This window comes from Ostrinia nubilalis, chromosome 17, assembly GCF_963855985.1.
Source record: "Ostrinia nubilalis chromosome 17, ilOstNubi1.1, whole genome shotgun sequence".
NCBI lineage: Eukaryota > Metazoa > Arthropoda > Insecta > Lepidoptera > Crambidae > Ostrinia > Ostrinia nubilalis.
The window spans coordinates 11,530,673-11,557,014 of NC_087104.1; the positions used below are offsets into that span (position 1 = coordinate 11,530,673).

Genomic DNA, 26,342 nt, shown 5'->3' on the forward strand with positions numbered 1-26,342 from the left:
TAGGGTCCAAAAGTCTTCTTTTGTTAAATATCTATGTTTTTATTAAAATACTACAGGTAGGATTGGTATGAAAATAACAATAAATGTTCAATTGTTCATACTTATTGTTTTAATACCTACCTACCCCAAATCAAACAAAATTATCATTTTTGGGGGCAAAATATTTTAAGACTAGTAATCCTGCGCACCGCCGTCAATTCATCTGTCAAAACTGTCATGCTCATCTGGTTATTGCTGTTGTAGTCGAACGTTGGGAATATTTTTTTATTATTTTGCCTTTATTCTTTACTCAGGCAAATTGTAATACGTGTTTATCGTCAGATAATATCATTAAATCTGGTAATCAAAATGGTAAGTTGCTAAATAATTAGGTTTTACTTGTGCATTTCACTGTGTGGTTGACCATGCTGGGACCTTGAATGGAGCCTTTCTACATGGTTGTTTTTCTTCGACAGTCGGTGATGGACTTCTTGAAAGATCTGCCGTCGTATGACGAACATAACTTTACGTTATTTAACACTGATCACGGCATTAGAAACTGTTCGAAAAGGCCGTCAATATACCTGCAAACTAAGGACATACCTTCTGAACAAAGTTGAGTATACGTTTTTTTGTTTCCACTAATCTTATTTGAATACTTTTGCATACTTCCATGTTGAAATCATTAAATTCAGGGTCAGTTCAAAATCACTTGGTAAACATATGAATTGAACAGGTCTAATTAGATAAATATTATTTTCTAATTGTAACCTTAACTTGTCTGTATCATTGCTGCTAATCAAAACTTTGTTTTTTGCAGTTATTGTGACTGAAAAGACGAACATTCTTCTAAGATATTTACATCAGCAATGGGAGAAAAAGGTACATAAAATGTTTTATACACCAATTTTAATGTAAGAAAAAATATCAGTATTTTCTAAGTACAGTTTGATCTACACAAAACATTTATCATATTGTATATTTTTCAGAATAACAATTCTCCAAAGAAGCGTGACCAGACCCACATTGAACAAAACGGAGAAGAGACTCGACCACGCAAGAGGCCCTGTCTCAACTCTCCGCTCAACTGAACCATCCTCGTGCAACGCAGCATACATTGTGCTTCAGTTATAGACTCTACAGTGTACATTTTATATCAACTATAGATCAATCTGTACATTGATTTTATAACCATGGTATCAGAGTTAATGAAATTTATAGTGCCATTTTTGAGTGTCTCGCCATTCGGTTGAATTGGTATCGTAACAGCTAAACTTAAGACATTCTAAATGTAAATTGGCAATGTTTTAAGCTCTCGTTCTCATTCCATAGCAGCAAGCTTTGTATTGCTTTCTAATGGCTTATTTTTACACTATGTTGTTACTGTTTTACTTACTGCCCACACAAGCCAGAAAGTGGTATCTCATTTATAAAATCACTCCTTGGCTTATTAAGGCAGTTTAAGCACCTGACGGTATAAAGTTTTTGATTATAGTGAAGCTCTATTTTCAAATCTTTAAGATGTGTTCAATAATTTAAGCGTTTATCACATATTTCTGCTCTAAAATTTCTTTTCCATTAACTTGATGAATACTGATTTCTTCGTTTTAAGTTCGTCCAATAAATTATTCAATTTGAAATTTTTGAGATGGATTTATGTTATAACCTGAAGTTGGCTTTTTTGAATTAGTAACTTCAAATTAATGTTAAACTTAATACAATAGTTTATTAAAGTAAATGTGTTACTTACATAACCTTTTCTTTGATGTATTATTTTAAAATAGTATTTAATACTTTTTTTAATACATAATGGCAATATGAATTACTCAAGAATAAATCAAGTCAGTTGTGAGTAATTATACTGTAGTTTCATTTTTATAAGGTTGAAATGCATATTTAATTAGCTAAAATTAGTGATCGTGTTAATAATATAAGTGCATCTGTTGCAGAAATGCATTTTTGTTTGGCACATATTTTGCAGTTTGAGATGAATTTTGTTGTTATTGGGAACTGAAAAACAATGTTTTTAGTTGTTAACCCCTGACCTCATATGCTTGTTTTTTTGTTTCTTACTGAACACTATGAATATTATTAGTTTCTACTAATCTCATCAACTGATTAATGAAAATTGATTGAACAGAAGTGATGTATGTAATAAATAAATAGAAAGAAATAATTCATATCAGTAACTTTACATAAACCTATAGACAGCATTATTAATAATGAACTGGAGAAGTTAATGATTGTCTGAAAGGGATTGTTGATTTTAGTGAAAAAATAAAACACCACATTGACTGAAAAATAACTTTATTCTAGTTATACTTATCTCACAATTTGCAGTAACTGTTCATAAGCTGCAAACAAATGTTAGGTTTTGATGTACCTAATGGAATTATTCTTATTTTTTTTAGTGATATCTTACCTAACTATCACCGAATAGTCACTAGACCAAGTTCTCTAAAAAGCTTCTGACATCATTTTCTCAAACTATTTAACTGTCTGTTAATACAAATCAATAGTTATAAGTCTAAAAACTATGAGAAATGTAGAGAACTGTCCAAGTTATACAACAATGTATTCTTTAAAATAAAAATTAAGATTTATCCAGCTCTGAAGTCGTAATTAATTATGTAAAAAATATCCTTAAAACATCCAAAGTTTTAACATTTATTTTAATCCTTGGCGGGCACTTCAATAACTCGGGGCTTGTCGATGATACGGGCAGTACGGTTGCCCTTCTCAACAATACCAATGATCCAGGCTTGGTAGCCCTCCTGCTTTTCAATATCTTTGCAGTAGGCAGCCGCCTGCTCTCTTGGAAGACAGATGAGGAGCCCGCCAGAAGTCTCTGGGGCATGTCCTTGAAGCAACTGGAACATGTTTCCACATGCCTTGGCCACAGCAGCCATCTTGGCTATAACAGGCAAGTTATGAATAACAAATGAAACCTCATTCTTTTGGTGTGATGCTAAGTTTTGTGCATGGCCAAGTAAACCAAATCCAGTGACGTCAGTAGAACCATGAGCATTGTACTTGTGCATCAACCTGGCAGCAATGCGATTAAGTCTGCTCATAGAATCCATTGCACGATGATACGCTTTTCTTACATCCTCTTCGGACACAACCAACTTGATCCGATTCCAACGCTCAGGCTGGTCTAGCCATTGATGAGCATTTACAGCTACTTGCGTACCCAGGGGCTTCGTCAGTACCAAGACATCGCCCATCACAGCATTATCAGGAACAATATACTCATTGGGTTGGCAAATTGTAGTTGCAACCCCTCCAATGGTGCACCACGGGTTGATGACAGTCTGGCCTCCTGTAACTGAAGTTCCAGCTTCTAGCGCAGAATCCTTAAATCCACGCATTATCAGGGGGATGACGACGTCGCGTTCCTTCTCAGTCATCTTTGTAGACACTCCAAGCAGCATCAACATGTTGTCACATTCAGTTACACCCATCGCGTAAAGGTCGCTCAATACGTTAGCACATGCGATCTTACCCATCATGTAGGGGTCATCGACTAATGGGTAGAAGAAATCGGTTGTTTGGACCAAACAGAGGCCACCGTGCCTTAGCGGCGTCACCGAGCAATCCAAGCCGATGCCGATGCGCGGTATCGCAACATGCATAAATTGGTCTTGGTCCTGTTGAGAGTAGTCCTGTTGCAGCGACTCCACCAGTTTACCCAAAACATCTTGAGGTACCTTGCAGCTTCTTCCTTTTAGATCAGCAAATCGTGTCAAACGAAAACTAGCTTCCAAGTCGTGAGCCACCGGGTCGAATGGCCGACGCAGAGCCAAAGCGTTAGGGTTACCGGCCATCTCTAGTTGTGCCGCAGCTAATGAATCTTGTGCTACACTAGACTGATACGACATATTACACAAAAACAAAACAATATTATGGTTGGCGTGGAGGTATAACTGACTAAAATATTAAAAGTGCACACGCCGCCAAATGACGCTTGCAAAATGGCGTCATTTACAAAGAGAAAATGGAAGCACAAATTGCATTATTATCTAAAATTCTGATTGGTCGTTAGTAAATGTAAATAACAAAGCTCGCGCTCTGATTGGCTAAAATGACAACCACTTCTACAGTGACAGGAGAAAACATACTGCTGCTGTTTGTAAGTACGTTCCTTTTCACGATAGTAATTTAAATTTATTTAAAAAATAATATGTAGCAAATTATTATAATAATTGAAAATGAGAAGAATAATGTAAATAAATATTAATGTTGTGATAAGTTGTATCAAACAATCAAGCTTTTTTGATTGAAAGTTATTTTTTTGATATTAGTGTATGTGTACAAGTCGCCATGGCCTTCACTTAAAAAAAAACAAATAAAGACCAGCGAGCGGCTCAGCGTCGTATTTTGCTGCGTTGTTATTGGCTGTATAGCAATAAATTTTTGGAAAACCAATCAAATTGTAAGGTCATCGCTCCTCCATTGGACAGATTTTATTACAAACCTTTTTGATTGGTCACAATCTATCAAACTTTGGAATGTAGAATTTTGAAAAGTGGCAGATTTTTTTGAATAATTTACGGCAGTTGAATTAATTTTATGTGCTTTCGAAGTTCATGTTTACTGAATAAAACTAATAATTGTTAAATTAAATAATGATGATCTCGTAAAATAATTAAAATGGCTTTAAACAATTGGAAGAAGGTGGAAAACGAAGTTGGTTATCCGTGTTATGTAGAGTGAGTAATAAACTAACACACTTTCACTGATGTTTTGTAAGCATTTCAAGTTTTGTAAGGATAAAGCAATGTAAGAAAATATTTTTAATTTATTATAGTGAAGCGACAGGCAAGCAGCAGTATGACCATCCAGAGTTTCAGAAGATTATTCAATCACTGAAAGAGTATGATGACATAAAATATAGTGTTTACAAAATTGCTTTCAAGATTACTGCTCTACAAAAACACTTGCGCGGTAAGTTGAATAAATTATTATACTTAAAAATATATGCCTTACGCCTGTGTTAAAAGAGTAGAAAATTCTAGCCAATAATGTGGTGTTTACAAAGTTATGTAAGTTACTTCTTCTTGTTTTCAGTTCCTCCTTTGCGCATAAGTTCAGGCGTGTTCGCACGTCACCAGCTCAGCCTTTCTGAGAGCAGTTTGTCCCTAGACACTGCGGAATTAGAAGCTGTGCTAGCCGACATATACTTTGCAGCAGAGAAGGAAGGCCTCTTTAGCGGGGATGTTGACTTGACTGTGGATTTATTGATCAATTTACTATTGAATGTTTATGACAAGTAAGTATACTACTGAATACTGTTATTGTAAGATTAAGAACTATAGGTACCTAATGGCACTGACGATTATAATAATAATATCCTCAAAATTTTAAGCAGTGTGTAATTTTGGCTAATAAAATAGCAAAGATATTGTATTTGTCCTATTTTTGGTTACAAAATCTTTTTAATGTTCAAAATTTTTATATTGATGAAGAACAAAATAAATAAAAGAAAAATCTTTCTCCATTCAAAATGAAAATCTATCTGCACCTACAAACTTGAAATTTGGCAGGTAGGTTTCTTATAGAGTGTGGACATCCACTAATAACGGATTTTACGAAACTCCACCCCTAGAAAACGGGGTCCACGAAGTCGCGCTCAAGCGGCCGCTGGATTGAATATTTGTCAAAATAGTTGATTTATTTTTACAGAGACAGAAAAGAGCCTGTCAGAGTTCTAGCCGCCAAAACGCTTCTAATCGTACTGAGTGAGGAGCCAGCGTCCGACAAATGGGCAGCGCTCGCCAACTGTTCTGCAGACCACAACGGGTGCGTCTCGCCGCGACGGTTGTTCGCGTTGTTGACACATATCACTGCGCTGCCAGCGTACCTCGGCTGTGCAGCGGAGAACCTGCAGGCTGACGTGGATGCCTGCTTTGATAAGGTATTGTTGTAACTTACGAGTATCATGATTGAGTTTCAGATTTAAGCTTTTTAAAGCACTAAATGAAAGGCATTCCAACAAATCAGACCAAATGTTAGCACTAACTAGTTGGTACCAACTGTATAGTAAGTAAGGTCCTATAACTTGTTTGTGGGTAAGACAGTGAGTAGTGACGCCAACCGGTGAGCGTTGAAGCGGTAGTAGAACTATCGCATTTGCAGGCACCAGGATGGCGTCACTGAAGAGTAAAGTCCTATCTCTTGTCAGTGGTGCCAGCTAAAGCCCGGTCTCTGAGCAAAAGTCCAATGACCCCAAGCTACCCATCCTTATCGCTCGCGCGTAATTATATTGCTGTCGCGACAGTGCGACGGGCGCCCGCAGTGAGTGTGCGAGCGCGACAGCAACATAATTACGCGCGAGCGATAAGGGTGGGTAGCTTGGGGTCATTGGACAAAATTCTATGTGCTCGGCGACCAGACTATAGTATAAGGCTAGGCGAGTGCCTATGTTGTGCTCTGACTTTGTCGCATGCAACATCACAGAGAGAAAGAAAGAAAAAAATACAGTCAATGTCTTTCTTTTTTTCTCTCTATGATGTTGCAGAAGAGACAGATGTACTGTTACGGTAACAAAGTCACGCCTGGGTCAAAACTATAGCCCTTATTATGTTAAATATTCCAGAGCGCTGGCATGCTCGGTGTCAGCTCCCGATCAGTGGCGGAGTGGGGCGTGCAACACTGCGCCACAGCGCGCTGGCTGCCGCTTTTACACCGCGTAGTGGTCAGCAGAAACAGCGCTAACGTCAGCGCTACTTGCGCTGCGTGTACGCAGCCTCTTATACAGGTATAACCTTTTTTTTCTTACCCAGGAAAATGTCATAAGAAGCGGCTTGAGTCCACTAAAAACCTGGGTTGTTCCCTCTGCCGCTTAGTGGTTAGTGGTCAGTGTGCTTTTAAACACGTCTTCCTTCCACCACGCCTAGACACCACACTTGAGCGTACCTAGGGTCAACCCTGCCTGGGAAATGCAGCTGCCGCACTGCATTGTATGCTCTACATACCTTATGTTTCTGTTATTTAAACTGTGCATTTATACATGTCTCCTTTCCACTACTTCAGGACACCATAACCTTATGTGTGTGTTAATAAAATAAACTGCTTTGATAAATCTATCAATGATTGTAATCACACCCACTGTCATTTAGTATTTCCCCAAAATATACTTGAAAAGTAAATGTGTAGAAAAAACATTCTTTTTGTTTCAGGTTCTCAAGTTTAAATGCTCCAAATGTCATGAGGTTTACTTCTGTGAGAAATGCTACTTGTATGACAAAGATCTGACGAGTGTTAGTGGGCACAAGAAGACACATTTAGTACATGAAATCCTGGACGGAGAAGTTAGTACACTTTTTAAACTAATTTCAAACAATTTTTGTAAATGATTCAGTATTTTGTTGTCATAAAGTTTTATGTTTTCACGTATAAACCACTAAACCATTTATAACCAGTTTTTGTTAGAGATAGATTAGAACTTGGAAATTACTTCATCATTATCATCATCATCATTCAGCCACAGGACGTCCACTGCTGAACATAGGCCTCCCACAATGATTTTCATATCGCGCGGTTGGTAGCGGCCTGCATCCTGGCCTGCTACTTATTTTGACTTTTATCTATATTTACCTTCTTTCAGATAAAACCCGCTCAATGCCTAGGCTTCATCAAAGGCATGAAGCGTTTCTTCTTCTGCACCCGGACTAAGAAGAAACAAATATCCAAAAAGGGCTCTAAGAAGAGTATAGATAAGGTCGAAAATCACACGTTGCGGCGTAAGAAGGAGGGTAAACCTGCGATGTTCACGTCAACCGTTGGCAAGGCGTCCGGCAACGGTGGGAATAATCCAGCTTCGTTGCTCCAAGATATCATTAATCAGCTGGAAACGCAGAACAAGTGAGTTTTATTGAATTAACAATCAAAAGAATTATGTTTAACAACCTCTGTGGTCTAGTGGATAGCCAGTTCCTCCGTGGTTGAGGATTCCGGGTGAAGCTCGCTTCCACCTTCGGCCTGATCATCACTTACCATCAGGTGAGATACAGGCCAAGAGCTTCCTCGTTGTGGATAAAAAAAAAGTGGTGAATTTCTGAACGATGTAATCTAAACAACTAGCTTTTGGCCGCGATTTGCCCACGTGGATTTATGCCTGTCACTCAGGAATAATTTAGCTCTCAGTAAATATCTATCCACCAGTCATTCCAGTTGAAACTTTCGATGTCACTTGTTGCATAAATAACTCTTATAATAAAATGATGATGATGAAATGACTAGAAATAGAAAACGAATTGGAATGAACTTCGACCGTGTTTTGAAATGTTTCAATACAAAATTTCCATTGTGATTTCAGAGCTTTAAAAGATCTTTCAAGTCATCTGAGCAGTATATCCAAGGAACCGCAGGAAGACGAGCTCAAGGCAAAGGTTGACGCGCACTGGGCGCATATATCGACTCAAATTAGCAGGCTGAAGGCGTTACGAGTAAGTATGAAAATTGAGAAATAGGTGCGCTTAGATCTTAACGCCTACCTTAGGGACAGAAGTTGGGTTGCTTAAGTGCAAAAAAGATCGAATCAAGTCAATGTTATTGATCAATTTGATCTATTTTCTGCATAAACTTTGATCATGTATTGGCCTGATACAGGATTTGTTCCAAAATGCTGGATTCTCTTCTTGCCGGGCTAGGATACGCGCCGTGATATACTATTATCCATGATTTTAGACGTTAAAATGTATCAGATTATGGCGTAAAATCGATAAAATGATGCGATAAACGCTTATCGCGGCGTGCATCCCAGGCCTACCGGTTAGGAAAACTAATTTCCATTGCATTTGTGGTGATAGATATTCTAAAATGTAATTTCTAATCCAGGAAAACCTATCATCATCACCGCCTACCCTTCCTCTCGAATCTCAAAAGACAGAAAAAGTGGAACGTCCTCAAGCGTTCGACCTCTTCAGTCCCATACCAGTCGTCGAGGAAAAGCAGTCAAAAGTCACCGAGAACATGAAAAATCAGCCCCGAGTGTTGAGTCTGGATTCTGGAAACTTCTCCGTGGCTTCCAAACAGACGGATCTGCTGACGGTGTCTGGGGATGCTTTGAAGCCTGTGGTGGTGCATAATACGTGCGATACTATATCTACTGTGTCTATGAATGATATCACGCATTGGTACAATGGTGAGATTTTTTTCTGTCTTAGAGTTAGAAGAACAACATAAAAATAAGATAACAGTTTCAAGCATTGAAATTGTTTTTATTCATATTATTATGCAAAAATCAGTAAGTTAGTCTCCACTGCAGGAGTATGACCCACTCTAATTTGCCAGAGAAAAAGGAGGATGAAGCCTAGGCGCAGACCATCGATTTTTCATCGGCCGATAGCTTAGTCGGGCATGTATGGAAGTGCGCACATTACACCGATTTGATTTGGCCGATTCTTCATAAAATTTGAAATCGGGCACAACTATCGGCCAACTAAAAATCGGTGGTCTGCGCCTAGTCTTAGCCTACACTCTTTATAAAGGCCTGATGTTCGCATATTAGCTGCCTCATACGACATTCACGGGAATAGTGGGGTTCTATTCTTCTCTATAAGGCGATTATCACACTGCGCCGCGCTCCGCCGCGGTACGCGGGACGACAGATTTAATCAATGTATGTAGGCAATGTTTAGACCCTTTTATCAACTTTATTTAAATTCATTCACAGAACAAGAGTCAGTAATGAAGTCTCAAGCAGCAAGATTAGACAACAACCAGTCCATCTCGGCCACGGAGCAGAAATACGCAGCAGATATCCGCAGCGTGGCGTCCAGCAACGACAAGATGAAGGAACTCAATGCTGACCTGGATACTGTTCTGGACCGCCTCCAGCAAATACTCACTAATAACTTCGCTATGGACGGTGAGTGCCTTCGGGCTCCTAATACAAAATCATCATAATCATCAAACAATATTGAAATCTTATTCTAGACTTCCGTGGTTTGCGGTTAGCCACAAAAAATGTGGATAAAGGTCGGAAAACGGTAATTTTTTTAAGAGCTCCAACTTTGTTTGTGATCGGACGCCACGGTAAGAAAGAAAGAAAGAAAGGTACGTGACTTATGCCCGTTTTTACCATCAATCCCTAATTTTTAGGTGACCCATATGGAAACAAAATTCCTGTTATGTATAGGGGTCACTTAAAAAATAAGGGTTGATGGTGAAAACGGGCATTTAGTTCTTTACCGTGTTAAGAAGACTACGAGATTTCAAACATTCTGTTTAATAGGTATTTCTAATAAAATTGGAACAAAACCTGGGATGATTTGATGATGTCAATGCTGATGAAATAATGCCATGCTCATTCTTTATTGGTAACCTTTGTGTGTCAGTCATTACGAACCGCAACCTAACATAATATTTGTTCTAGATCTTCAATTTTTTAACTTTTTTTTTCCAGATTCGTGCTTCGACAACACAGCGTTACGTGAGACAGCCACCGAGATGGAAGGCCTTCTGGGTACATTAATACGCGGCGTGGAGCAACGAGCCACGCTCAACGCCACCAAGGGACTCGTGTAGAAAAAAACTAAGGTACCTGTGAACGCCACGTTATTATGAACAGTGTGCTTACCATGGGGCGTAATGTGAGTTTATGTCAAACTCATTCGATATTGAGTACTTCAAAAATATCTTTGAAGTTTTTAGTTCTTGAAAGTAGCCTCTAGGGGCGCTGTACAATTTGACTTACATTTAATGTCACTTTTTTACGCAGTCGAAATCGAATGTGGACGTAAACTTACACTACGCCCCCATGAGTCCGCTGTTAGTTGTGCTCGTTAGCAAGTGCGTCAAAAAAATCTATGACGTTTTTAGTTCTTGAAAGTAGCCGCTAGGGGCGCTGTACAATTTGTCTTACATTTAATGTTTTTTTTTAGCGAGTACGCCTAGCATTATACTCATGGTAAGCACACAGCTGGCCAAGGATGTGCGCAATGATAAGATTTTATAGATGTTTTTAGAAGACAAATGTTATGGGCTTATCGACTAAAATCGATATAATGCGCCGATAAAACTAGTATAATGACGCGCATTCTAGGCTAGTAGTAGTGCTTGGAGGCTGCGCAAATGTAGACACTTTTAATCTTCATAATAATCAATAGAGGTCGTTTCATCCACGAAGACGCGTACCACCTGTTTTTGGGCAAGGAAAGCGCGGGGTGCGGGGAGTTTTTTCCGAGCAATCCGAGCGTCATTATTGTAGTGTGCGTGTGCACTCATGGATAATTTAACGTGTACCGATAACGCTCGAACATTAACGGAAAAATGGTGGGGTGTTGGAAAGTTAGAAACTTTTTGGTTAAACGCAAGCATGTTTGAATATTTGAATTTGGCACTCCGCTGTCAATGTAAGGTTTCCAGACTTCTGGATCAGTCACTCGATCTCATGTAGTCTCTGTGTGCTGTATGTTCTAAAATAAATCCGTGGTAATCTTCGTGGTCTTTTCCTTCTTACGCTCCAATCTCCAACATGGTAGCAGAGCGTGGTTGCAAGAAGTGAAAAGCACCCATATTTCCGCGAAATTGGTAGTACATCGCGCACTTGGAATTATTACCGTACCGGAAGCGGCGAACGGTATTCAAGATGGCTTCGATGGGATTCGGTCAGAATTGCATTGAGAGACTAAAGGGGGCAGAAAATTACTCCACGTGGAAGTTCTCGATGCGAATGGTGCTAATCCATGAAGAGTTGTGGGACTGCGTAGACGCGGTGGTCGACGAGGACAATAAGAAGAAGGATAATAAGGCCTTAGCGCGCATCGCGCTGTCCGTGGCGCCGACCATAATCCCGCATATACGCACTGCCAAAAGTGCCCACGAAGCGTGGACAATACTACAGAAAACATATGAGGGACGTGGTCTGAGCAGGAGATTGGGCTTGCTGCGGAGTCTCTTCAATACAAAATTATCTGATAGTAGCTCAATGGAAGTTTACCTGAACAAAATAAAAGAAATTTCACATCAATTGAGTGAAATTGAATCGCCGCTGGACGATGAACTCGTTGCGGTGATCATACTGAGTGGGCTCACAGATGATTACGACCCGCTCATCATGGCGATTGAGCACTCATCTTCCAAGCTAAGTACGGAAGCCATCTCGACTAAATTACTTCAGGAAACCCAAAGACGGGAAGAGAAAACTGAAGAAACGGCACTGATTACACAGAAGAACCCAAAGTGCTTCGGGTGTGGTGCCAGAGGACACATGCTGCGGAACTGTCCAAAAAGGAGTTCAACGTCCAAAGAACAGACCTCCGGGGACGAGCCAAAGAGTCAGAAACAGCAGAAGAAGCCATGGAAGAAGAACAAGGCTAATCTGTCGGCACTCTCCGTGAAGGTGAAAAGTGACGTGTGGTACATAGACTCTGGGGCCACAAACCACATGTGTAATAGTGAGAAAGTGATGGTGAAGTGCGATCGTAATAAGGTTTTTAAAGTAAGCATTGCAAACGGTGAAATGCTATCGACCGCGGGCTTAGGTGAAGTTCAGGTTCGTTTAAAAGACTGTGTAAGGACACTAAGTGAAACTTATTACGTACCTAACTTAAGTACTAATTTATTATCTGTCAGTGCTTTGACAAAAAAGGGTTATGTTGTCAAATTTGACAGAAATTCTTGTATTATTTACAATGGTGATGAAATTCTAGCTACTGGTACTCAAATCAACGGTGTTTATCAACTCGACACGGTGTCAGACAACGCCAGTACTGTGGAACAGGAGTGTACCATAGTGGCGTCGCCAGCAGTAGACACGACATCCCATGATTTGTGGCATAAGCGTCTTGGACACCTGAACTCGAGAAGTATGCAACTTTTACAGAAAGGTATGGCTAATGGTATTTCTTTTAATAATTCGACTTTTCAGCAATGTGTGTCATGTGTTGAAGGGAAACAGAGTAGGCTGCCATTTCCCAAAAAGTCGTATAGTAGAGCTACAGAGGTGTTAGGTCTAGTTCACACTGACCTTTGTGGTCCCATGCAACAGCCATCTCTAGGGGGAGCTAAATATTTTCTTAGTTTCATTGACGACTACACAAGGAAGCAGTTTGTTTATTTTTTGAAATTCAAACATGAAACTTTTGAATATTTTAAACAATTCAAAGCTCTTGTGGAAAATGAAACCGGAAAGAAAATAAAGGTACTTAGAAGTGATGGAGGCGGAGAATATATGAGTTCTAAATTTCAGGCTTATATGAAGGCGTGTGGGATCAAACACCAGAAGACCATACCAGGCTGTCCACAACAAAATGGCGTCGCAGAACGAGCCAACAGGACTGTGATGGAGAAGGTCAGGTGCTTGCTGCGAGATGCTGGCCTCGGAATGAAATTCTGGGCTGAGGCAGTGAATACAGCGGTTTACCTGAAAAACCGAAGTCCTACGAAGGCCGTTGCTGGAGTGACACCTGAAGAGAAATGGACGAATAAAAAGGTAAATCTAAACCATTTAAGAATTTTTGGTTGCGTCGCATATTCTTTAGTAAAGAATAGAAGAAAGCTAGACTCGAAAAGCAAACCGTATATATTTGTGGGATATGAGTTTAAGGGATATCGACTGTTAGAGCTACATAATCCGACAAAATGTGTCTATTCTCGCAATGTTGTGTTTTTAGAAAATAAATTCTCTAATAAAAACATGTCAGATGATGAAAATGTTGATCAACACATAATTGTTGACTTCAACAAGAGTTCTGTTGAAATTCAGCAATCAGAGTCATCCAATGAGAGATCTGATGTTTCTGGTGACATGAGATTATCACAGGAAGTCAGCACGAGCACAACAGAAGACTCTTCTAGCGATGACACAGAAAATTGCTCGGATGAAACCTATGTTCCAGGTGAAGACTCTATTGCTGAGGCGGAGATGTCAACAGACACTTCATATGAAGATGTTCCAGAGTCTCCTCTGCTGGCCAACCTTGTGGGATCGGTCGACGGCTACCCCGACGAACCACGTACTGCAGCCGAGGCGCTGAGCGGAACTGATTCAGACAGCTGGCGGAAGGCGATGAATGATGAGTATAATTCATTCAATAAACTCAAATGTTGGACTCTAACAAAGCCTGAACCAGGTCGTAAGCCTGTTCAATGCAAATGGATCTTCAAAAGGAAGTATGGTGCTGATGGTGAGTTATTGAAGTATAAAGCTCGTTTGGTTGCCAAGGGATACACACAGAAATATGGTATAGATTATCAAGAAACCTTCTCACCTGTGGTTAGATACTCTACACTCAGGATGCTTCTGGCAGTAGCGGCAGAGTATAACCTTGATATTGAACATTGGGATGTAAAAACTGCATTCCTGAATGGTGATTTGGAAGAAACTGTGTATATGGAGCAGCCAGAATGTTTCAAGGTGAAAGGTAGTGAAGGAATGGTATATAAACTTAATAAGGCTGTTTATGGACTTAAACAGGCCTCCAAGTCTTGGTATGACAAGATTACCAAGGTTTTATGCAACAAGCTGAAGTTCAGTCAATTGAATTCTGAGCCTTGTGTTTTCTCGAAGTCTGAAAATGGATTGATGATGATCATTGCATTGTATGTGGACGATCTAATTGTATTTTCATCTCCAGGTTTTCCAGACAGGGATAATATAAAGAAAGGATTGCAGGATGAATTTGAAATCACTGATCTAGGGCCAGCTCAACACATACTTGGGATGAAGTTGATGAGGAAAGATGATAAAATTTACCTCACTCAGTCAAACTATATACAGAAGGTATTGAAGAAGTTTCGAATGGAGGACTGTAAACCTATTGCAACACCCATGGAAACGGGACTGAAACTTTGCAAGGAACCTAAAGATGAGACCTATGACTACAGAGGTTTACTTGGTTCACTGATGTATGTGGCAGTTTGCACGAGACCTGATATAAGTCATGCCGTAAGCTACCTTAGTCAATTCAACGATTGTTTCGGAGAAAGTCACTGGAAAGCTGCGAAGAGAATTTTACGTTATTTGAAGGGTACTAGTAATTTTGCTCTTGTGTTTTCTAGGTCGGGCATGGATATTTCAGCTTATGCTGATGCTGACTGGGCGTCAGACAACATGGACCGCAAGTCATACACAGGCTTTGTGTTTACTATTGGTAAGTCAGTCGTTACTTGGGAGAGTCGCAAGCAACGTACTGTTGCCTTGTCCAGTACTGAGGCGGAGTACATGGCGTTGTCTGACACATGTAAGGAAGCTCTATTTATTAGAAAGTTTATATGTGAGATTTTTGGTACCATGCCTAGAATAACAATTTACAATGACAATCAATCTGCTATAAAACTATGTAAAAACTATATGTTTCATTCTAGAACCAAGCATATTGATATTCGTCATCATTTTATTAAAGAAATTGTAAACAAAGGAATAGTTGAGATTAAATATTTGTCAACTGTTGTTATGTTAGCTGATGTGTTAACTAAAGCACTATGTAAAGAGAAACACAATAAGTTTGTGTGTCAACTGCTAACTGTAATTTAAGTTACTTAATGCTAACAATTGAATTAAAGCTAATTGTAACTTAAGTTTTTTTAAAATTGTTAACTTTGTATTTGTGTTGTGTTTCTTTAGTGTTAAGTGTTTTATAAATGTATTTATTGTAAGTTTAGCTTGCGTTTAAGGGCCAGTGTTGGAAAGTTAGAAACTTTTTGGTTAAACGCAAGCATGTTTGAATATTTGAATTTGGCACTCCGCTGTCAATGTAAGGTTTCCAGACTTCTGGATCAGTCACTCGATCTCATGTAGTCTCTGTGTGCTGTATGTTCTAAAATAAATCCGTGGTAATCTTCGTGGTCTTTTCCTTCTTACGCTCCAATCTCCAACATGGGGCGTGTCTTCGTGGATGAAACGATCTATACACAGTAGACTTCAGTAGAGCATAAAGGCTGCGTAAACGCAGACAGCTATGTATCTTATGTGGTATACCCACGATTGACGTACACTAAGGATTGATTCCTAAAATGTTGAAAATTGTACTCGGAACATTATGTATAAGATATGAAATACAGTAGAGACGTCTTATGAAGCCATGGATTTTTAAATTGCTCAAATAATAGGTAAATAAGTATAATTATTTTCTATTTGGGAATCTCAGTAGACTAAGAAAAGTAACGGGACCTAAACGGACACTTATGTTCGTTTTAACCATCAATCCCTAAATTTTAAGTGACCCCTATGAAATTCCTGTTATGTGTTACCATAGGGGTCACTTAAAAATTAGGGATTGATGGTGAAAACGGGCATTAATGACTTAATGTAAGGGCGAAGTCACTTTGTGTGGCGGTCTTGTGGTTGTATTTTGTTTGACTGTGTTATTTTTTGTGTGTATAGTTAGTATCAAATGCTTCTACTAGACAAGCTTTGTATCACAGTTTAAGAGTTAGCTGTCTATCTAAAGTAGTTTCAAATAACGTATTTAAAAGAATGAGGGTTTTCGCGAATGAAAAATCCGCCAGATGGCAATACGTAGACGCGAGGTCCAATTGCTGCATGATTGGTTATTTTTGACATGACATTGACAGATATGTCAAAATCCACCAATCACGCAGCAGTCAGACCCCACATCCACGTCCCGCCATCTAGCGGATCTTTCATTCGCTACCTTGCCATGTTGTTTTAACGACGTTTTTGTTAATATTTATAACCCGATCGAGCTAACTACGTACCTCGCTGGAATGCGACTCCCTCCCACTTACCCGCACACCTCCTCGCGTTCGCTCCGTCCGTACCAGAGCCAGGCCTGGCTCACTCCGCGCGGTACATCCGATAATTACCTACAGCGAAGCGCCCCGCCGGCGGGTATTATATCAGTCGAGTGTCACGCGCGCGCTCGTCAGGACGCTGGCGTGCGTTGTAGTATGATTATAATTCTATGATCGAAGTATTATTTAAAAATGGACATAAAGAGAAAGAAATATTGTGCGGCGTTCGGGTGTTTAAATTCGAAAAGTAATCTACCGGATTCATCTTTTTTTTCGCTTCCCAAAGATGCTGAAAGGTATGTTGGCCAAGTGGGTAATCAATAATTCCTAGGATAGTATAGGAACCTAACCTACTATGAATACTGCTCAGAATGCGTCACTGCTGGACAAAGGCCTCTCCCAAGGTTTTCCATAATGAATGCATACTTACCTACATACGTACCTCATTACAAATAAGTAGATTAATATTTTTTCACTAGACAGCAACCCTAACAGCGTAAGAAAAGTTCAGAGGCACGCGATAGAAAGAGACAAAACTTGTAGGTGAATAAAATTTTAGGTACGTAGTGCTGTGCGAGCTGAATTCCACTGTATCGCGTCGTAGCAAGACTCGCATTTATTTAAATCGTCTTGCGGAGTAATCCTTCTGTACCTGTACTATTACTTATTCTGTGCCAGAGCGTAGATGTGACGTCACAGCCACCAGGTACGCAGTTAACTCGACCGGGTTGTAGTATGGGCGTTCGGTAAATCTGCTCTTGTCGCTTGCTCATAATCAAATTCAAATTCAAATAGTTTATTCAGTACATAAGCACTTATAAGAGCACTTACACTCGTCCCAAATATGGCTTGCCCTACCACCACTTTGGTACAACATAATATGGGCTGGTGCTGAGAAGAAGTGGCGGAAGAAACTCATGCCCGTTTTCACCATCAATCCCTAATTTTTAAGTGACCCTTATAAAAACAAAATTCCTGTTAAATGTTACCATAGGGGTCACTTAAAAATTAGGGATTGATGGTGAAAACGGGCATAAGTCACCTTTTATCGCCTAAATGAGTTGTTGATATAAAAAAATTGTCGACACGTTGTGTCATATTATCTTGTCTATAGTCTGGTTCGTGAGCACGTAGAATTTTGTCCAATGACCCCTAGCTACCCATCCTTATCGCTCGCGCGTAATTATGTTGCTATCGCGCTCGCACACTCACTGCGGGTGCCGAGTCGCACAGTCGCGACAGCAATATAATTACGCGCGAGCGATAAGGATGGGTAGCTAGGGGTCATTGGACAAAATTCTACGTGCTCACGGACCGGGCTTTAGTAGTAAAATACAAGTTTTTGGTTAGTGTAGTAGGATAGAAAATGTGCCGTCCCACTGAATTTGGTGCTTTATCAATGTATTGAAGACTCTCTTTATAAAAATAAGAAGGGCCAGTTTGACCGGTTCCTGATATATTTTCAGATTATCTAACACTTTCTGTCAGATATCTTTCTGAGACCTGTGCAACCAAAAGTTGTAGTTTATCTGACAGAGAAATACCCAATAGGCTATCAACGAGTTATCAGCAAGTAGTGAAACTGGCCCTAAGTATCGTAAGTAGTAATCATTTGAGGAATGAATTGGATCTGATATTTTGTTAAAAAAATGTGGTTTTAGAAAAATAACATGCCATATATTTTTATAAAAATTTACATAATTATATTGCCGCGTTTATTAAACATAATACGTTATAAATTAGAGTAATTAGATGTAAGTAATAATTATATTATTGTTATCTATTCTAAAAGTCATAAATTGCTGTATTTCATTTTGTGCGTGCAACAAATTAAACTGTAGAATAATAAAATAGAGCAATCTATTTTGTATGTATCCATTATTTTAAGCGTATGAGTAAATATCTCTGATATTTCTATGAACACTGCGATTGTATAAAATAAATCATATCAAAAACTACCACAATATAATAATATATCTTATAAAGTTTATACAAAAACAAGTATATCTAATTAATTTAATTTAAATGTATATATAAAAGCAATTTCATTGCTTCAGCACAACCACTCTCAAGTATTTCACCAATATTTTCTTCTCTCATCTATTTCCATATACAAATGACATAGAATGTAGCTATAAGTTTAAAATATAAAATAAAGGTTGTTATTTACCTTACATTGGACGGATTTTATTTTATTTTAGCCTACATAGAGTAAGGTTTAATTATCTACATTTGGGTAAAAGTCCATTATAAATATAGAAAAATAAAAGTACAACCCACCGAGTCATTCAACAACTATACTCTCTTTTTTACTCTAATCTAAAGCCTGGTCCGTGAGCACGTAGAATTTTGTCCAAATTCAATGACCCCAAGCTACCCATCCTTATCGTTCGCGCGTAATTATATTTGTACGCGCCAGCATTAAAACCTCATACATTTCAAACTCATGTCACACTATTCTATCACTCATTCTGACAGTCCTTTTTCCTATCCTCTCCCTCCCACCTTCAGTCTCGCTCTCGCATCGCAACGCGCCGCTTCGCCTACCTATCTGGGCGTTAATAATAAATAAGTATCCAAAATAAACCAATTCAAATAAACCCAAATCGCGCGCTAAACTCATCTCAATAAAATTCAAGTGTTTGTGAAAGTGAAAGAAGAACCAAGCTTGGACCGTCCTGTGGAGTCTGCTCAATCGAAGGTATCCCATCCCGTTCCTATCCCAATCTCCTACAACTCCTTTCTGGTCCTACCGAGCCGGATGGTTCATTTCCTATCCTTTACACTTACAGAAAATCACAACTACACATTTTCACGCATCCGTCATTTTGACAACTCTCTAGAAAATTCTAGAAAATTCGCTCGTTTGACACATTCTTTCTGGAAAGTTCGATTCGTTTGACATTTGACACATTCTAGAAATTACTATTCGCTCAAACGTCAACTCGTTGTTTGTAAACACGTATATTTTTAAAATTCAATCTTTTTAAATTTTATTTCAATTCAATTTCAAATTCGCTTACATACGCTACGCATTTTATTTTCCTACGCACAACTCAACTCATTTTTTAACGCTAGCTCTCGTGCGTGTGTTTGCTCACCTACCAATACAATGGAGGGAGTAAAACGCAAAATTAATTTGCTTGAAGCTAAAAAAGAAGCGCTTTTTCAGAGGGTTCAGGAATTATACGACCTCAGCCTAAAGGTCTCCGACCCTCAGATTGAACAAATTTTCATGTCTCGCATGCATTCGATTGAAAAAACAAGATCGGATTTTCTTGATACTATTGACGAACTTAATTTGTGTTATATGAAAAATGATGAGGAACTCAAACCTACATTTGCCGCACTCAACTCGTTTGACGATTTGTACTGTAACATCCTTTCGGTGCAAAGCTCCATCGCACAACTAAAGGCCAACACAGAGCGTCGCAAACAGGATTTCGTAAAAAAATTACCGCCTTTAGAACTAGTCTCTTTCGACGGAGCCCCTTCCAAGTGGCCCGTTTTCTACCAAAATTTTAAAACGCTTATTCATGAGAACACTGGTTTGTCTCCAGGTGAAAAGGCTCAATACCTTATAGGAAAACTTTCCGGAAAAGCACTTACAATTTGCTCGGGTATTCCACCGACTGGTGAGAACTATTACATAATTTGGAACAACCTATTAGAAAAATACCAAGACATAAGAGTACAAGCCTCTATGTATTTGGAACAGTTAATAAACTACAAATCGCAATCTTTAGATGAATTTTTGGAACAGTATTGCTCAGCTGAAGCTGCCTTACGACGTTTACAGATTGATGACCTTTCCGACTTCATTTTGACTCATATTGCTCTCAGTAAATTAGACAAAGACACTCTAAATTTATTTGAACAATCCATTAAGCACGTAAAAATGCCTACGTTTAATGATCTCAAGACTTTTATAAAAGAACAGAATAAAATCCATGCTTTACGCTTATGTTTTACGCAGAATAAGCCGTACGTTAATAATAAAACGAATTTCGCATCGCAGTCTAAAAACTCGAAACCGACACAGTCGTTTGTTTCTAATACAGCTTCTGGAGTAAAACCCAATCAACATTACTTCCAATCTCAACCGAATTCGCAAGGCTCATACACTCCATCCGCTGTACGCAAGAATTGTCAACTTTGTAAGACGGAACCTGAACATGCCCTGTTCAAATGCAGTTATTTTCGCTCGAAAAATGCGCCAACTCGCTACTCTTTAGTGAAAAAATGTAACTTTTGCCTCAATTGTTTAGGCTTTCATAACATCAAAGATTGCAGATCTCAAAATCGTTGCTCAGTTTGCCAACGTAAACATCACACTCTTATTCATATAGATAATTTTAACGTGAATAGACCTATGACGTCACAACAGCTGACTTGCAGCGCGACGCTTTCGCCGACCGACGCGTCCATGTCCGCGCCCGGTCCGGTCACGCCGCCGTTGCAATCGATGCCAACCAACAATGTATCTCTCTCTGCAGTCACGCCGTCGATCGCTGATGAATCTAGTACCACGGTCTTATTACCCACCGCGTCAGTGTATACTTATGACAATAATAAGACGTGTCAAAAATTACGCGTGTTTCTAGACACAGGTTCGATGAGCAACTTTATCACAAATAAATGTTGTGCGCGACTGAACTTAAAAGTCAATCCGCTACCTACCACTATTAAGGGCATAGGTCAGTCTGAAAGTGTGTCGCTAGGATATGTATCTTTCACAATTGCCTCACGCTTTGATCCCAGGTGTAAATACACAATTAACGCACGCGTCAGTGATACAATAACCGATTATTTACCTAATGTAAAGGTTGACATAACCCAGTTATCGCATTTACAAGGTCTTCCTATGGCTGATGACAGCTTCGATATCCCTGCTGAAATCGATTGTTTGTTAGGCAATGAGATATTCCCGCTTCTTTTAGGTAGTAATAAAATAACTTCACCGCAATCCTCTGTCATCGCTATCGAAACCACGCTCGGATATCTCGCTATGGGACGCGCTCAGTGCTACTCAGCTCATTCACGCAATGATAATAAAGCATTCTTTTGCAATGTAGACTCGCACTCATTAGAATCACTCACGCAACGCTTTTGGGAGCTTGAAAGTGTACCTACTAAGAGACACATCAGCCCTGACGACGAAATATGTGAAAACATTTTCCAATCAACTCATTCTCGCGACGACTCTGGGACTTATACAGTTTCTTTGCCATTTAAACTCGACCCATCAGAACTCGGCGATTCTTACTTTACTGCTAGGCGTCGCTTCTATAACTTAGAGAAAAAGTTAGACTCAACTCCAGGCTTACGCACTAACTATAATGAAAATATTCAAGACTGTATCGATCGCGGTTTTCTGTCAAAAGTCGAAAACGCATCGAATTCAGAGGAAAATACTCCAAATTATTATATACCTCATCATGCAGTATATCGACCAGATAAACTCACTTCAAAAACTCGAGTCGTTTTAGATGCAAGTTGTAAAACAACTTCGGGAAAGTCGTTAAATGATGTTCTTTACACTGGCCCAAACTTACAAAGTAATATTTTTGATCTTTTAATTAACTTACGCATTTTCTCAGTCGCTTTATCTGCTGATATTGAAAAGATGTATTTCTGTGTAAAGCTTGATCAAAATCACCACCCGTTTCAACGCATATTATTTCGATTTGATCCTGAATCACCGATTGATACTTATCAATACAATAGGGTTTCTTTTGGCGTTTCTAGCTCGCCTTACCTCGCTATGCGTGTCGTTCGCCAACTCGCTGAGGACGAGCGCGCGAATTATCCTATCGCCGCGTCTGAAGCTCAATCCTGTATGTATATGGACGATTATGTCTCATCGATGGACGGGTTAGAAAAAGCTGAACAATCTTACCATCAAATGGTTAAGATGTTCATGGCCGGGGGGTTTAAAATGGTTAAGTGGATCTCGAACAACCCTGAGCTTATAAATAAGATTCCCGATTCGCATAAAAATCCACAGCTCGTCGATTTTGACACTGACTCAGAAATTACGACAAAAATCATAGGCATGCAGTGGCAACCTAATGATGACGTTTTTCTTTACAAAATTAACTCTACTAACTCTGACCAATGCACAAAACGCACGATTCTTTCCGCAACCGCTAGATTATTCGACCCTTTGGGTTTGCTAGGCCCTGTGACAGCGTTTCTCAAACTCTTAATTCAAGAATGCTGGCAGCGCGAACTTGAATGGGATCAGCCAGTTCCAGACTCAATAAAAAATAAATGGAATCGGTTTGATAGTGAGATTAACTATTTATCGCAATTAAAAATATCTCGTCATATAGGAATCACCGCGGGTTGCCACGTCACTATCATGGGCTTCGCGGACGCCAGCGAAGTATGCTACGGAGCTGTAGTTTATGTGCGCGTGAGCTCTGATGCAGATTCACCCGGTGAAGTCTTTCTTATCGCATCCAAATCGCGCGTCGCGCCTTTAAAGAAAATATCTCTTGCGCGGCTTGAACTGTGCGCAGCGCTGCTCTTAACAAATCTTTTATTATCGGTTCGCGATAGTATAGAGAATCGTTATCCTGTTAACTCAATTTACGCATTTTCAGACTCGACTGTCACTCTCACGTGGATACATTCTCCCGCGTACAAATTTCACACATTTGTTGCGAATAGAATTACTGAAATTAATTCGAAACTCAACGCAAAAATTTGGCATCATGTTAATGGAAATGAAAATCCTGCAGATGTAATATCGCGACCTGTAACTCCTAAAGCGTTATTAAATCAATTAAATTGGTTTCACTCTCCTCAATGGACAGCTCAGCCAATCTCGCAATGGCCTATCGAGCCATTTCAAGTTTCATCTAACAGTGTTCGACTGGAAGAGAAAACTATCGCTCTTGTTTCAGAGACAAACTCTCAATCGAACTCTCACTTTTTCGATCGATTAATTGATCGCATTTCCACGTACCCAAAATTATTACGCGCTACTGTGTACGTGTTACGCTTCGCTAAAATACTACGTTCAAACGGAGTGGTTACATCCTCTGATTTAGAACTCGCTGAACTCTATTTAGTACGCCATATACAGGCACTATTTTTTGCTCAAGATATACACGCAATTAAAAATAATAAACACTTTAACAAATCGCTTCTCAAACTTAACCCTTTCATTGACTCTGATAATATACTTCGTGTCGGAGGTCGACTCACTCACTCTCAACTCAACTATGGACAAAAGCATCCAATCATTCTATCGCCTAAACATCGCTTCACTCAACTTTTAGTTGATTACTTTCATGTATGTAATTTACATACTGGTCCTTCACTTCTACTCAGTCTGCTTAGACAGAAATTTTGGATACTTTCCGCACGTAACTTAGTACGTCAAAGAGTGCATCAATGCAATATCTGTTTTCGTTTAAACCCTAAATCTACAAACCCTCTTATGGGCGACTTGCCATCATTCCGCGTTTCAGAAGCTAAAGCTTTTGTTTATACATCAGTCGATTATGCAGGTCCCTTCTTTATTACTCACATTCGCCGCAGAGGTGTTAAAAGCCAGAAGGCTTATATTTGTTTATTTTGCTGTCTTACAACTAAGGCTCTACACATAGAGTTAGTTTCAGACTTAAGCTCTGATCTATTTCTCGCCGCTTTTCGTCGATTCATTTGTAGAAGAGGCCCCGTTTCCATGATATATAGCGACGGAGGTACTAACTTTATTGGCGCTAAACGCAAGCTTGACGAAATTTACGCTCTTTTAGAATCTGACTCTCACAAAAATTATTTAAGTTCACATTTGGCTGAACAACGCATTAAGTTTCTTCATAGTCCACCATATGGTCCGCACTTTAACGGCATCACGGAGATAAATGTTCGTTATGTAAAAACGCATCTTTATAAAGTTATTGGTCTTCAAGTGTTAACATACGAAGAGTTCAACACTGTACTTGTACAAATAGAAGGCTTATTGAATAGTAGACCATTGTGTGTTCTTAGCTCTGACCCATCTGATGTATCCGCTCTCACTCCCAACCACTTTCTCAATATAACTCCACTGAAATTCTTACCAGTAGAGGATGTCTCTGATATTTCTGACAATCGGTTAACGCGTTATCAGTTAGTCAATAAATTAGTGCAAAGCTTTTGGCGTCGCTGGAGTCAGGAGTATTTAACTTCTCTACAACGCCGTGAAAAGTGGAATACGGTGACCAAACCGATAGATGTGGGCTCTGTTGTTGTTATAAAAGATGACAATGCGCATTGGGTGTGGTTGTGGAAGTATATCCCGGAAAGGACAAAATCATTCGCACCTTAAAAATTCGCACTGCAACCGGTATTTATGTTCGGCCTGTAGTTAGAGTTTGTCCTCTTCCTTTACAGTAACTCAAATAATGCTCTTAACTTAATTTTTTTTCTTAACTTTAATTTAACTCAACTTTAATTTTAATTTAACTCAACTTTAACGCTTATAACTCGTTTAGTTCTCTCTAACGCATGTTTTTTTTTACGTTTTTAACTTTTTTTTACAAACGCTACTCAATCTAGAGGAAGACCTCTAGGCCGGGGGAGTTGTACGCGCCAGCATTAAAACCTCATACATTTCAAACTCATGTCACACTATTCTATCACTCATTCTGACAGTCCTTTTTCCTATCCTCTCCCTCCCACCTTCAGTCTCGCTCTCGCATCGCAACGCGCCGCTTCGCCTACCTATCTGGGCGTTAATAATAAATAAGTATCCAAAATAAACCAATTCAAATAAACCCAAATCGCGCGCTAAACTCATCTCAATAAAATTCAAGTGTTTGTGAAAGTGAAAGAAGAACCAAGCTTGGACCGTCCTGTGGAGTCTGCTCAATCGAAGGTATCCCATCCCGTTCCTATCCCAATCTCCTACAATATTGCTGTCGCGACTGTGCGACGGGCGCCCGCAGTGAGTGTGCGAGCGCGACAGCAACATAATTACGCGCGAACGATAAGGATGGGTAGCTTGGGGTCATTGAATTTGGACAAAATTCTACGTGCTCACGGACCAGGCTTTAGCAATGGGCGATTGTTCCAGAGAAAACAATCGATTGAATGGATAACCAAGTAAATATCGACTAACCATTATTCATTTGTCGAATCGAATGAACGAACGATCAAACTATACATTTGCGTTGTGGTTTCGTAACACTTGAGCTTCTTAAATATGTAATAAGAGTATAAGTTATCGATACGCTATCGAATAATATCGATTGTAAATCGAATTGTATGTAACAATCGCACCATTGTATCGCGTCTTCAATCTTTTAGTACTTAGTTTGTAAAGATTAGAAATTCTGGAGATGCTATAATAAGTAACTTAGCGGTATCTCGGTGACCTTTCAAGTTGAGTTTGACCTACTCCTCGAAGTTTCATTGAGCTGGAAGTTCGAGAACATTGCAATATAATCGTATCTGATCTTTTGATGAAGCCAGAAGACTGCTAGTTTCTTTAAAAGATTCTTTAAACACGTCATCTTTCCAATTTTAACATTTTTTCTCATATGGTTGGCCTATTAATTTTAATCGACAGTGACACTAGTTTGAATTAATCGATTCCGTGGCATATCATTCCTCGAGATTCCTTATCCACTTATCGTCACGTGAGCTCTATTCTCCTACAATTT

The 26,342-nt window shown here is 39.3% G+C and overlaps 3 protein-coding genes across 3 annotated transcripts; 2 read left to right on the forward strand and 1 right to left on the reverse strand.

Annotated features, from left to right (window-relative positions):
• Positions 1 to 212: 212 nt before the first annotated feature.
• On the forward strand, positions 213 to 2,590 carry LOC135080093 (DET1- and DDB1-associated protein 1). Its single transcript, XM_063974773.1, has 4 exons — positions 213 to 351; positions 456 to 594; positions 800 to 861; positions 969 to 2,590. The coding sequence occupies exons 1-4, from the start codon at positions 349 to 351 to the stop codon at positions 1,068 to 1,070; spliced, it is 306 nt and encodes a 101-aa protein (XP_063830843.1). The 5' UTR covers positions 213 to 348; the 3' UTR covers positions 1,071 to 2,590.
• LOC135080090 (inactive selenide, water dikinase-like protein) lies at positions 2,270 to 3,974 on the reverse strand. The gene has a single exon (XM_063974770.1). It carries the CDS (start codon positions 3,858 to 3,860, stop codon positions 2,652 to 2,654), a length of 1,209 nt encoding a protein of 402 aa, XP_063830840.1. The 5' UTR covers positions 3,861 to 3,974; the 3' UTR covers positions 2,270 to 2,651.
• Positions 3,975 to 4,520: 546 nt separating this feature from the next.
• LOC135080263 (dystrophin-1) lies at positions 4,521 to 10,525 on the forward strand. The gene is made up of 11 exons (XM_063974949.1): positions 4,521 to 4,691; positions 4,790 to 4,926; positions 5,050 to 5,251; positions 5,665 to 5,896; positions 6,578 to 6,739; positions 7,161 to 7,292; positions 7,589 to 7,845; positions 8,300 to 8,429; positions 8,821 to 9,127; positions 9,659 to 9,853; positions 10,391 to 10,525. The coding sequence occupies exons 1-11, from the start codon at positions 4,633 to 4,635 to the stop codon at positions 10,510 to 10,512; spliced, it is 1,935 nt and encodes a 644-aa protein (XP_063831019.1). The 5' UTR covers positions 4,521 to 4,632; the 3' UTR covers positions 10,513 to 10,525.
• The last annotated feature ends 15,817 nt before the right edge of the window (positions 10,526 to 26,342 follow it).

Bases quoted from the DNA above. Each gene is read 5' to 3' on its own strand.
- LOC135080263 (XM_063974949.1), top strand. From the start codon at position 4,633: ATGGCTTTAAACAATTGGAAGAAGGTGGAAAACGAAGTTGGTTATCCG. The intron at 6,740-7,160 runs GTATAACCTTTT...TTTTTGTTTCAG, and splicing joins GTACGCAGCCTCTTATACAG to GTTCTCAAGTTTAAATGCTC. The intron at 9,128-9,658 runs GTGAGATTTTTT...ATTCATTCACAG, and splicing joins TATCACGCATTGGTACAATG to AACAAGAGTCAGTAATGAAG.
- LOC135080090 (XM_063974770.1), bottom strand. From the start codon at position 3,860: ATGTCGTATCAGTCTAGTGTAGCACAAGATTCATTAGCTGCGGCACAA.
- LOC135080093 (XM_063974773.1), top strand. The intron at 595-799 runs GTTGAGTATACG...TGTTTTTTGCAG, and splicing joins GGACATACCTTCTGAACAAA to TTATTGTGACTGAAAAGACG. The intron at 862-968 runs GTACATAAAATG...TATATTTTTCAG, and splicing joins ATCAGCAATGGGAGAAAAAG to AATAACAATTCTCCAAAGAA.